General features: G+C 35.3%; 1 protein-coding gene across 1 annotated transcript in view; it reads right to left on the reverse strand.

Annotated features, from left to right (window-relative positions):
- The window catches only part of LOC143236163 (ornithine decarboxylase-like), a 30,979-nt gene extending 18,772 nt beyond the window's left edge, over positions 1-12,207 (reverse strand). Inside the window, exons 1-3 of the mRNA XM_076474447.1 lie at positions 11,912-12,207; positions 1,190-1,312; positions 26-122 (exon numbers count right to left, since the gene is read on the reverse strand). Of these exons, the coding sequence (XP_076330562.1) occupies positions 26-122; positions 1,190-1,279 (187 nt within the window). The 5' untranslated portion in view covers positions 1,280-1,312; positions 11,912-12,207. The remainder of the gene's footprint in view (positions 1-25; positions 123-1,189; positions 1,313-11,911) is intronic.
- Between the last annotated feature and the right edge of the window lie 2,116 nt (positions 12,208-14,323).

Raw genomic sequence — 14,323 nt, forward strand, 5'->3', positions numbered from 1 at the left:
ACAAGTTAGAATTAAAAAGACTTACCAAAGAATACTTCAACACGAGGAAGGAGATGACGCCACATATTGAACCTATTTAATGTTTCATCTAAGTTTGCGATTAGCAATGGTTCTTCACATTCCTAAAGAAAAACCAGAGAACAAAGCTGTTTTTGCTAGCCTACACGTTTAATAGAAGTGCGTGTATGTGGTTTATATATTTTACCTTTCAAACTAGTTAATAAAGTTAGGTATTCTTTGAACTTCTAAAAAAATAAAATAAAACAAGACAAACAAAATAAAATACTTTAATTGTAACAAAAATTATTAAAATGCACAAGGTGGTAAAGTTATGTAATGACCACTTGAAACCTACAGATTAGGAAGTTACTCTTTCCTTCACTTGCATTACGAATGAAAGGCATGTGGACGTCAACGGTGCCTCCGCCAGTACAGCGGTATGTCTACGGATTTACAACGCTAATATCAGGTGTTCGATTCCCCTCGGTGGGCTCAGCAGATAGTCCGATGTGGCTTTGTTATAAGAAAACACACACCGTCAACGGACACACTCATATTCTCTCTCTTAAACTGAATATGATCTCGAAAGGTCAAAACGTTCTTCTCTCCTTATCAAAAACAGTGTTATTACCCATACCAGCCTTTTTCAGATACATCAAGAATGAGGCTACTTAGATTTTTAGTGACCTTACAGGTTTAAACTACTTAAAGTTCAAGTGAACCTAGAGGTTGAAGCTACTTAACTTTCTACATGAAACTAATCTTATGTTTTATTCCTCTCTTATCACTGAGAGACCAGAAAAAAAGTTTGATCAACAATAAGTCTTGATCAGTATTTACTTAACTTAAACCTAACTCTATTTATTGATTTAAGTTCTTTATATTCAGATATTGGTTTAATCTCTAAATGTTTTAAGGTTCTTAAACATTGGGTTGTATATTACGTTTGAAATACCTGAAACTTAATACAATGGTTAAAATTATTTCTGTATGTACTACAGCTAAAATACTATTATTTATGGACGGTAAGTACATTTTACCTTCAGGCCAGTTCGAAAGATCTCAGAAATTCAATTATGGTAAGATATGAAATTTGAAATAAGAAAAAGTTAGTCCCCACCTGTATTACATCATTATTGAAACATTATGTTTAGTTGAATTAGAATATACATAACTGAGGGTTTCTTACTTTATCTTCTGTAATTTTACAAGCTAGTTCGTTGGTGGTCATGTCCAAGTAGATTTCTTCAGATGGCGAGTTTGAAGTTGTGAACTCCATGTTTCTACGCAACAGGTTCTTCGATTGAAAGCTCTATATTTACGTAGAGAGAGGGAGAACAATAAAAATACAGTGTAATGAGCTAAAAAAAGCTAATTCTGGACAACAGCAGCTAAAATTGGTTAGCAAAAACAGTCCCCACTTGTTAGCGAAAGTAACTTTGGGTATTGTGTTTTATTGTGTTAAGTTATTCTAAACGTATTAAACTATAAAACTAGGGTTAAGACAAGGGAGTGTTTTACATACAATTTATCGTTCGGGAAGACAGCTTACAGAAAATATCTAAATTAAGTCTTATAACCTGATATAAAGATTTCTTCATTGGTCGTTATGTTCAAACACACAATATGGTATAAATGTTGATGCATGGGATTTAACACACTGACTAACATATCAAACTTCAGTCTCAAGTGTTAAATAAAAACTGCTTTTATTTGTTAAAAAACAAAACAAACTCGGGTATTTCTACTGAAAAGCAATTCAAACTGGAACCTAATTTACATAAAACTCTAAACAAAACTTGAGGTCATTTCTTCTTGGTAAAATGGTTTGGAAGTTGTTGCTGTTTCTAAAGCGTCATAACAAACATTTTGAAGGTGTTTAAGATTGTGTCAGGTTATTCAATTCAACCCTTTGTGTCCTAACGAGTTATTAGCCTAAAGTTTCAAACGTTTACATGATTCCATCCTTCCAGAACTTACTGACCAAGAATGAAACATTAAATAGACCAGTATACTTAATTAGTAGAAGACTTTGAAATAATATTATGTACTACTTGTGGACTTGTCGCCAGATCCGACATATGACTATAAATAATAAGAATAATTCCTTATTATTTTCGATTTTCATGTTTAATTAAGGCCTTACCTGAATGTCCAAGTAACGAGGATGGAAATCACGTTAAACCTCTCTACTATACGACTAGAAATTAGTGATTTGACTATTCTCATAAGCAAGTACTTATCATGAAACTTGAGAACCACACACCGATTGGCTGCAAAAGACAAAGGAAAGGGAAATTTGACACCAGGAAGTTTCATGACGTCATGGTATCACGAACTAGCTTCAGAGAACGTGTTGCTAGGGTCGTAAAATGTGACGAATATGGTTTCTGAAAAGCAGTTGCGTAAACAGTTCTATTATTATGTGTTCATAAACGTTTGATTGTGATTTGAGACCGTTTTGAATTGAGCACAAAGTAACACAATGGGCTATCTGTGGTTTCCCGTCCACGGGTATCGAAACCCGTTTTTAACGATATTATTCCTCAGACATGCCGATATGCCACTGGTCCTATAAACGTTTGAAGATAACACAAACCTGCAAAGGTTATATTGTCTTGGAATTTTTACTTGTTCTAATCTTATTCCTGTACGATGAATCTCAAAATGATATCCATTTTTATTTATCACAAATAGATTTATCAGAAAATAGAACTATTTTCTTTACAATCGGGCCACATTTTGTTATGCTTAAATGTTTACAATCAATGGCTATAGATGTCTCTAGACAAATCGCGACGTGAGGCTTATTCATCATCTTATAAATGGTAAACGAAATAATAATTTAATCTAAGTAAGAGTTTTTCTTCCCAATTTCTAAAAATTCCTTACGTCTCAGTCTAAAGAAGCATTATGAAGAGTAATACGTCCGGAAACATCCATATAAATCTTAGAGAAGAGTAAGGAAAGAGGAAAACCCATGGCTAATCGAATATTCAAAAATAATGCCAATCATTTTCTTAATAAACTAGCAGCTTTTCATACTTATATAGACAGAGCATTTAACATTTGTTCCAATATCATTGATAGAAGTAATGTTGATACAATTACATACGTAATAAAAACCACAATTAAACTTTTATCAAGTAATGTGCTAAGTTAAACAACGTGAATGCTAATACTACAGTAATATAACATATATTCTGTTTGTTTTGGAATTTCACGCAAAGCTACACAAGGGCTATCTGCGCTAGCCTTCCCTAATTTAGCAGTGTAAGACTAGACGTAAGGCAGCTAGTCATCATCACCCACCGCCAACTTTTGGGCTACTCATTTATCAAGGAATAGTGGGATTGACCGCTATTACAACCCCCGACGGCTGAAAGGGCGAGCATGTTTCGTGCGACAGGTATTCGAACCTGCGACCCTCGGATTGCGAGTCGAGTGCCTTAACCGCCTGGTCATGCCGGTGTAACGATTTCAAATTACCCCCTCTTCTAACGCCAAAATGACAAACATAATGATTGCTTTTAATATTTCTAGTGCGTGTCGAGTACGTATCTAAGTACATGATAACAAGCAAAAGGCCTATTATTTCTTTTATTAAAATTGATGATTTATATAAGATAAAAGGTATTTTTAGGGCTCGTCCTCGCCAGACCATAAGGTTTACATTCTGTCTTTATTCAATATATCGTAATTTATAAATATTAATTTTTTTTATATTTCTTTTTGCGCATTGAAATAAAAATGAGTGATTGATAGCATGAGATATAGAACATGATAAATATTCGAATTTTTACATTATTATTAATGTGTTAATTTCATTTACACACACTGAGTGCGATAAAAACTTCTAGTATCTTAACAAACCGTAAAAACGAGTCTATCGGGAAGGGGGTAGTTTGAAATCAAAGGGTGTAAGATGAAATCGATTTTGTCCTACTTTTAATATGAAAACGAATTCTAATTACCGGGGGGTAACATTTACAGGGGGTAGTTTGAAATCGTTACAAATAGAAGTTATAATGTTGATATAATTAAATATATAATAGAAAATACCATTCAACATTTATCAAGCAATGCAGCAACGTAACCGACGTGTAGGTCAATAGTACACATATTTCAACATATACTCTTCAAAACAAGAAACGCAAAAGGGATATTTTTTGTTATTTTAAAGAGAAATATATGTAATAACGTTACAAGCTCAGAGTATGTGATGTTACACGTGTTAAGGCAGTGATTGTCAGACCAAAATGACAATAAAAGTTGTGCACTTTGTAAACGGAGGAAAACATCGGATTTTTCGCCAAAACGCATTCGTGTCCAATAAATTTGTTTGAGAGATCTGCGTGTTCTGCAAGTGCAACATGTGCAAAATCCCTATAAAAGTGGCGTGTTCTCGGTTTCCATAGCTCAGTGTTAAGCCACCGACACGCAATACAGTTACGCCAAGACTGACTGAACCACAACTCAACAACGCCATCGGTCGCTTGGAAGCAGGCGAATCTCGATCAGATATTGCCAGAGCTGTGAATGTCCATCCAAGCACCATCACAAGGCTATGAAATCGTCACCAACAACATGGATCAACTTGTGACCGTCCAAGATCTGGCAGACCTCGTGTGACCACACCCGCACAAGATCGCTACATCCGGTTACGTCACCTTCGGGATAGGACCACCACTGCGACGTCTACTGCCTCAACCATACCAGGGCTGCGTAGGATTTCCGATCAGACCGTACGCAACCGTCTACGAGATTTTTAGGCCCCATGTTCAACCCATCATGGTAAACGTCAACGACGTTTTTCAAAATGACAACGCCCGTCCTCACACAGCCCGACTCAGCACTGTCTTCTTGAGACACCACAACATCAACGTTCTTCCCTGGCCCTCCAGATCACCAGATTTAAACCCCATCAAACACCTTTGGGACGAGTTGGACCGACGTCTGAAACGGCGACAACCTCAACCGCAGACTCTACTTCAACTTGCAGCAGCTTTGCACGCTGAGTGGACAGCCATTCCACAGGATGTGATTCGGCATCTCATCGCTTCCATGGGCAGGAGATGCCAAGCAGTTATTGATGCTCACGGGTGGCATACTCGTTATTGACGTTGAGTGACCTTAAACTTCAACTAGTGAGCGTGGACTTCGCCTTTGCAGACTTTGGATGTTCAGCAGTGAATGTGCAAAGTTTCACAAAGGTCATACAGAACTACCCGGAATAAACTTGTTAACAACTTGTATCAAATTTTGGCTTTTGCGTTTCTTTTTTTGAAGAGTATATATATATATACAAGGTATAACTAGCCAAGTCACCAGTGTATTCAGAAAACCCAATTTTTTCCTATTTTCAAACCATTAACAAAGTTAAAGCAATACTTCCTATGCTAAACGTAAATAAAAAGATTTAGATTTTTAAAAGATATAAATCGAAGTAGATGTAAACGCAGCAGAAACATATTGGTGACACTACGTGTAAGTTGAAATATCATGTTGAGGTCATGAATACTATTATAACAGAATTAAAAAAACAACACTTTACCAACTCGCATTTCAAATGATAAAAGGTTGCAGTTATATGTTTGTAATTGTGTGATTTATTCATAAAATCTCTCATAGTCAGTTTCTACAACCATGTGCCAGTGAACGCTTAAAAGACTGGTTTTGAAATGGCAGCTAACAAAAGTGAGTTATTGTCCTCGGCATTACGTTACGTACACAAACTCACGTACATTCATAAATGCGTACTCGTGTCAAACGATGAGCAAAATTTACACACCTTCCTGGAATTCTAGGAATAATACCTAACCACAAAAATATACAAACGTGATTTAGGATTATTTTCTATCTATTTATTTAACATAATTTGAGCAGATAAACTGTAATATAATATATCTACCGAAACTCATAATAATGGCAGTCAATATTAGTAGGTTTTTGAAATTTGCGCAAAGCTACACGAGGGCTATCTGCGCTAGCCGTCCCTAGTTTAACAGTGAAAAACTAGATGGAAGGCAGCTAGTCATCATCACCCACCACCAACACTTAGGCTACTCTTTGACCAACGAATACTGGGATTGACCAAACATAATAATGCCCACACGGCTGAAAGGGCGAGCACGTGTGTGGTGGGAAGGAAATCCGAACCCGTGACCCTCAGGTTGCGAGTCGAATGCCCTAACCACCAGGCCATTTAATGTTTACATCTATGACCTAATTTTAAATTTTTTTAGGTCCTGTCCAGCGTGGACATTTTGAAGAGCTGAAATTATAATTTGGCGTTATTTAAACGTAACATTTCTTAGCAAGAGGTGTTCATAAGGTAGAGGATCCAGTGAGGTGCTAAGTACTTATATAATGACTTCCGGTAGGCATTCATAATATCAATTTGTAGTATCTTTGATTAAATGATGTTAAATAAAAGATATGAATTGCATTTAACGTTTATTATTTTAATTTTGTCTCATTTCTAAAATTTCAAGTTGATAAGAAACGTGTTGCTGCAGCCGCACGTAGGTATAAGTAAAATTATATTTCATATACGTTAGAAATGGTCTGCAACACACGTGCTCTTCGAAGATTACCCTGCCTGCTCCTTATCATTTGCATCTGTTATAATACTAAACAATAACCGTTTATGAAACAACCCTCTTAGCGGGTACGTACAGCTGAAACAGATCTTTTTTAAAACCTAGCTAATAAACTTTAATCTAAAAGAAAATACTTCGGACGCCACCTGAAAAATTTGGTGAAGAAAGCCAGAATTATACCATTTGTTAACACTGAGAGCTTCTCTTGAGCCATGACGTTTTGTAACATATAAGCAGTATATTTATACAAAAAACTAGTTTTGGTGAAAATAAGAGTTCTTTTAATTGTTTATTTGCTTGTTTGAAACAAAATCTACATTAGGCTGTCTGCAGTGTCCATCTTGTGAAATCGAACACTGGAATTCAGCGTTGTAATTCCATGGACTTACTGCTGCCGAATAGCTTGAGATGAATTTTTTATAATCAAACTTGTTATAACACAATAGCCAACGTTTATATCGGAGGATCACAGACATATTATACTTATCATACTTGCCACTTTTTATATGAGGACTTCTAGTCTGAGATCAAAATATTACATCTATTGCAGTAGTACTTACATATACGGAGGATTTCTAGAATAATGAAAAATAATTTTAATTGCAGCTAACGATATTTGTCTTAGGTCTAACGTTACTTAAGTTTTAATATAGCCTACATTTCAAACAGTACTACCTTGTACAAAAACACAACTACAAACAATTAAAAGAACTCTTATTTTTACCATAACTTGTTTTTGTATAAAATATACTGTTTAAATGTTATGGAACGTCATGGCTCTCATTGTTAACAAATAGAATAATGCTAGTTCTCTTCAGAGAATTATACAGGTGGTGTCGGAAATATTTTCAATTAGATAAAGGTTTACAAGCTAGAGTTCAGAAAAGTTTTTGTTGGCTATACGTACCCGCTTTATAGCTTATTTCACAAACCATTATATTCAAGTCCAAGCCTGACAGGACCTAGGAAATCCTAACTTCAAGTAATAAATGTAAGCACTAAGTGGAGATGCGGTTAGGGCACTCTACTCGCAACATGAGGGCCGTGGGTTTCGAATCTCCATCCCACCACACACATACTCGCCCTTCTAGCCGTATGGACATTGTTATGTGTCGGTCAATCCAACTATACGTTGGTAAAGGAGTAGGCAAAGTGTTGGCGGAAGATGATGATGACTAGGAGCCTTCCCTATAGTTCTTCATCGCTAAAGTATGGACGAATAGCACAGATGGTTCTCGTGTAGCTTTGAGCAATATTATATTACAGTTTAGCTGCTCAAATTATGTTAAATAAATATATAGAAAATAATCCTAAATCACGTTTGTATATTTTTGTGGTTAGGTATTATTCCTAGAATTCTAGGAAGGTGTGTAAATTTTGCTCATCGTTTGACACGAGTACGCATTTATGAATGTACGTGAGTTTGTGTACGTAACGTAATGCCGAGGACAATAACTCAGTTTTGTTAGCTGCCATTTCAAAACCAGTCTTTTAAGCGTTCACTGGCACATGGTTGTAGAAACTGACTATGAGAGATTTCATGAATAAATCACACAATTAAAAACATATAACTGCAATATTTATTCATTTGGAAAAAGTATGTTTTTTTTAATTCTATTATAATAGTATTCATGACCTCAACATGATATTTCAAATTACACGTAGTGTCACCAATATGTTTCTGCTGCGTTTACATCTAATTCGATTTATATCTTTTAAAAATCTAAATCTTTTTATTTACGTTTAGCATGAGAAGTATTGCTTTAACTTTGTTAATGGTTTGAAAATAGGAATAAAATAGAGTTTTCTGAATACACTGGTGACTTGACTAGTTATACCATCTATATATATATATTGAGATATGTGTACTATTGACCTACACGTCGGTTTAAGTTAGTACATTCCTTGATAAATGTTGAATTGTATTTTTATTATATATTTAATTGTATCAACATTATAACTTCTATTTACCCGGCATAATCAGGTGGTTAAGACACTCGACTCGTGATCCGAGGGTCACGGGTTCGAATTACCGTCACACGAAACATGCTCGCTATTTCAGCCGTGAGGGCGTTGTAATTTACCGTCAATCCCACTATTCGTTGGAAAAAGAGTAGCCCAAACGTTGGCGGTGTGAGGTGGTGACTAGCTGCTTTTCCTCTAGTCTTGCACTTCTAAATTATGGACGGCTGGCGGAGATAGTCCTCATGTAGCTTTGCGCGAAATTCATAACAAACCAATAACTTCTCTAAGGAACAACTATTAAATGCTCTGTCAATAAAAGTACGTAAAGCTGCTAGTTTTCTTGAGAAATGAATGGCATTATTTTTGAATATTTGATTGGCCATGGGTTTCCCTCTTTTCCCTACTGTTATCCGAAGTTTTCGAACATACTATTATTAATGTTTCTTTAGATGGTTGTTGTTGTTTTGAATTAAGCACAATGGGCTATATGTGTTCTGCCCACAACACGTATCGAAACTCGGTTTTTAACGTTCTAACTCCGCAGACATAAAGCTGTGTTATAGTGGGGCACTTCTTTCGTTATTGGTTTGGCGGCATGTAGACATTAAATAGAAACATTTGTTGACAACCTAGACCTGTGAATTTAAACTTCATAAAAGTTGTTTTGCTTGTAATGACGTATCTTCCATAATTCAGGTACGTAGATTTCGAAAATAATAGTTATTTCATTTATGTCACATAAGGAGTTTTTTGGTATTTTTACAATTCATGAAGAAATAAAACTCTTACTTAGATGAAATTATTATTTCGTTTACCATTTGTATTATTATGTTTGGGTATCAGTAAGACTCGCACCTCGCGATTGATCTAGAGAATTCTAGAGTCAGTGGCTGTCAAGAGTTTAAGCATAACAAAAATGAACTAATTTCAAAGAAACTGATTCATTGTTATGAAGAGTCTGTATGTGATAGAGAAAAACTGATATCATTTTGTGGCCTAGCATAAAGGTATATAAGTAGAATGCGTAAACATTCTAAGACAATAAAATTATCTTAGCATTGTGCCATCCAATAAGTGTTAACCTTATGAAACTAAACACTGTGTCATCCAATAAGCGTTAGCCTTATGAAACTTAGTATTGTGTCATCCAATAAGTGTTAGCCTTATGAAACAGATAACAATAGAACTGTTTCTCAGAAACCATATTCGTCACATTTTTCGACCCTAACAACACGCCCTCTGAAGCAAGCTCATGATAGTTTAACGTCATGTGATTTCAACCCCTTTCCCTTTCGTCTTTGGCTGTCAATCGATGTGCACATTTCAAGTTTCATAATAACTACTTGCTCATAAGAACAGTTGAATCATCAACTTCTAGATATATAATAGAGAAGCTTAACGTCGTTTCCATCCTCGTTACTTGGACATTCAGGTAAGTCTGTAATTAAACATAAAAACCGAACTGCCAAACGAACACAGGTAATGATTCTCAAACTGTTTCAAATGAATTATTCTACAATTTATAGTCATATGTCGGACCTGGCGACAAGAACAAATACATTACGTAATATTATTTTAATGTCTCCAACTCTTTTGATGCTGCGAGTGTAGTAGGTTATTTACGTGCGTCAGTAAATTTACATTTACATGGTATAATTTATTGGAAGATAAATACAATTATTTAATATCGGATTGACACTCGTATTATAAAGTCTTAAAGGGTAAGCATGTTCAGTGATGGCATTTGATCCCCTGACCCACAGGTTGTGAGTCCAGTGCTTTAACCAAGATCCATTCTATGTCCAAACAGTTAACAGTAGGTTACTAAAAGAAAATGTTATTTTGATTATGATATGCAATAATGCGACGTCGAATAAAAAGTTATAGTTAGCGATGCGAGACTTAAATAACTAACACAGATAGTGGTTAAAACACTTTTACTGCGTGTTTACACTTGTATATTGTTTATGTGATCGAATAGTGTAGTTTATTCATCCACAGACACCATGTACGTGGAAAACCAATAATCCTCTTTTTCAATGTTTATCAATGAACAATACGGATGTGTACTGAATCATTATGTGGACTCAGATGTAAAGTATCCAAAAACAACAAAAATCAACTTTTCTTTATTTCATTAGAAACATATTACATTGTGTGTGTTTTGTCTAAATTGTTCTTAATTAGTATGTTTATAATTCAAGTGTTGTATGGCTGGATTCTTACAGCAGGTATCGCTGTCTTGTTCGTTTGTTTATTTTCAATTTCGCGCAAAGCTACACGATGGTGATCTGCGCTAGCCAGATCTAATTCTACAGTGTAAGAATAGAGGGAAAGGAGTTAGTCATCACCACCCCCCGCCAACTCTTGAGCTACTCTTTTACCAACGAATAGTGGGATTGACAGTCACGTTATAACGTTCCATGGCTGAAAAGGTGAGCATGCTTGGTGGGATTCGAACCAGTGCCCCTCATATTATGAGTCAAGCACCTTAACCACCATGCCGGGGCTTTTTTTTATTGCGATAAGTTTCAATAATCAATAAATAACACCACACCTTACTTATTTTAAAATAATGTAATAAAAGCAAATGAAACGTATATACAAATGTCCTATACACTATTGGTTCCCACAGTTGTGTCCTTAGCTTTAAATAATTCTCTCTTTTCCATCAATGTCCAAACATGCTGGTTCAGTATATTTATATCACAGTTAAAAATACGATTTATTTCCCCTATCGTATTATTACAATACAGACTGTAATAATCTCACTTTAAGAATCGACATTATATCACTCTTATCATTAAATTCACTCAATCTAGAACTTGAATTAAACAATGATTTTTTATTCTTTCTTTTATCCCGACAGAAGTCTAGAACATTCCACGCAATACTAGATATTCTGATACAATAATTCTCAATTAAAACAACGAGAAAGTCAGAAAGCTCTAGCAAAATGATTCACTACACTCACTATTATAAACAATTAATAACAATATCACTACGAAAGGTAAGATTCGTAAATAGTTATGTGAACAAATTTACCATAAAATATTGAAAAACACTTAAATATGACATCTGCACCTTATATAAACTATTTATATCATAAATTGAAACAATCGTGTATATCTAACATTCAGTTACCATTGGATTGTCAGGCGTATGATAGTTAAAGATGACAATTATATAAAAAGTGTAAATAAACGTACATACTTTTCAATACATTATAAACAATCTCGTTCTCTCTTATGTTTTTATCTTACTCTGTACAGTTTACCTAGAACTCAGTGTAATATTTAACGGTAATTAAGCCAAAAATTACTTCTTTCTTTTAAAATTCTAACCTTTGGTTAGAGAGTGATGATTGGATTAGTTCTTTCCACTATATATAGCATGAAATTGAACAGTTATTGGAAATTGTAATCAGTCTATCTCAGATCATTCGCTCTTCGCTGGTTCAGCGCTAAGTCTACTGATTTACAACGCTGAAATCAGTGGCTCGATTCCCGTCGATGGGATCAGCAGATAGCACAGTGTGGCTTTGCTATAAGAAAACACACACAAGATCATTTTTGCAAATACTGTGAAATACCTAACACACATTACGTTTGCTGCGTCCGTGGGCTTTCACGTGATGATGTTCGGCTCTGTAGAAGAACTGATGACAATTCAGGAGTGTGGTTCGGAAGCCAGGTGTTTTTAATTTTCAAACATTTTTTTTTCCCAAAATACTTCGCTGAAAAAGTACTTATACCTTAGAAAACTTATAATATGAACGTCATTGTTTATTTCAGTGTTTCTGGTAGTTGTGCGAAACTAAACGAAAGCTATGTGTGCTAATGGTCCCTTTTTATGCGAACCTAAACGGAGGCTATGTGTTAACAGTGCCTAATTTAGACCAATAGGGGAAGTAGCTTGGTCAACAGTGCTGGCTTATAATTCGTTCTCGAGTCGTTCTCTAACCCTTAAACGGTAACCATTATCAATTGAGGCTGTTAGTTGCAACATTCCAGTTGTTTAAGGGTTAATTAATATGTAATAACGAGAACAAAATAAAGTATTATGATATAGATAAGGACTAAATTGATAAAGAAGAGTTAATTAGCGGACAAACTGGAAACTAGTTACCTCATTTAATTGAGAAGCTTTTGGTTTGGGCTCATAAAATTTGGGGTACAGTTTTGGCCAGAAGATTATTGTTTGTTTGTTTGAAAGCTACTCGAGGGCTATCTCCGCTAACCGTCCTTAATTTAGCAGTGTAAGACTAGAGGGAAGGCAGCTAGTCATCACCACCTATCGCCAACTCTTGGGCTACTCTTTTACATTATAATGCCACCACGGCTGAAGAGGCGAGCATGTTTGGTGTGGCCTGGATTACGAGTCGAACGCCTTAACCCACCTGGTCAGGCCGGGCTTCAGAAGATTGTTTTGTTATTGTTTCCAACTTTCTTAAGAGTTGGCAAGTCAATAAAACAGATGTTTTTGCCCTAATATTAATTTGGTTGGGAAGTGCAACAACACATATACATATGCACACAAGTAAAAAAGGAAAATGAATTATTCGTTGGATGGTCATGAAGACGCATGCACAAAAAAGTGGACACACAATACGGCGTCGTATTTGTGTAGAACTTTTTGATATAGTAATCAAAATAGCTGTGAATTTGAAAGTTAAGAAATTATTTATATATTTAAGAAAGTAATCTGAAATGAGGAAATATGTAATGATTTTACCTCTGATAATTTAGCTTTAACCGAAGATAAAATTAAAAATTAGCGTAAAAAATATTACATATACATAACTTATAAAATCACCATATAAACACTATATAGTATTGATTTTAAATTTGATTGTAAAAAAAAAGAAACTGAAACCTACAAACCGTTGCCTTTATATATAATTTCAAGTTAATCGTAAGGATTCAGCCTCCGTTCGAAACTCTTGCACTTCCGTTTGGAAAAAAGGTGTGGTTGTACCAAAGTAGAAGTTTGTCATCTAATGCAGAAGGCATTTAACATCAACATGGTTGTTGAGGGAATATTATAAGTACAACAACTTACTGAATCATTACTTAAAGTTCAACATATAGTTCTGGTGAAAAAAGATTGGATTTATTCATTGATAGGTTGTTTAGGCAGATTATTCATAATGAAACTAAGTTGAATGAACGACAACTGCCTGTTGTAGAAACACAAATGTGAAGGATGACATAATTTCGATACGAGATCCTCCGAGGTGCTTCAGCGTTTCCCCTCTTCCCGTAGAGTGGCGTGGTCTGTACATTACCGTTTGTGGTGTAAGCTTGCATTGAACTGACATCGAAGATTTGAATATACTTCACATAGTTAAGAGGAGTCCAGACAACTATGAATAAGGGAGATTGAAGTTTCGCAATCCATAAGGTCCCTGTGGGATAAAGGATCTTTCATGGTGGCAAGGATCTGTAAATCCCAAACTAGAGAATTTTGCTCTGGGTAAAAGAGCAGTGTATCTAGGCCGTATCTGAGAAAAGTTCTGAATGGAAAAGAAAATCAGTGGTTAAGAAGATGAGGGGTAGTTTCTCAGAAGTTGTGACATCTGAGATGTTGTGAGCTCATAAGACAGGTACAATCGTTATAGTTGTCTTTACAATAATCATGATAGGTTGGGTTAGATTTGTAGAAGTCTTCAGGTAGTATAGGTTTGATGGGAATAGGTGTGGTGTTGGAGTCAATAGGGCGTGGCTTCCATGGATTGGGTGGCAAAAGTGATAGCA

This window comes from Tachypleus tridentatus, chromosome 13 (assembly GCF_004210375.1).
Source record: "Tachypleus tridentatus isolate NWPU-2018 chromosome 13, ASM421037v1, whole genome shotgun sequence".
NCBI lineage: Eukaryota > Metazoa > Arthropoda > Merostomata > Xiphosura > Limulidae > Tachypleus > Tachypleus tridentatus.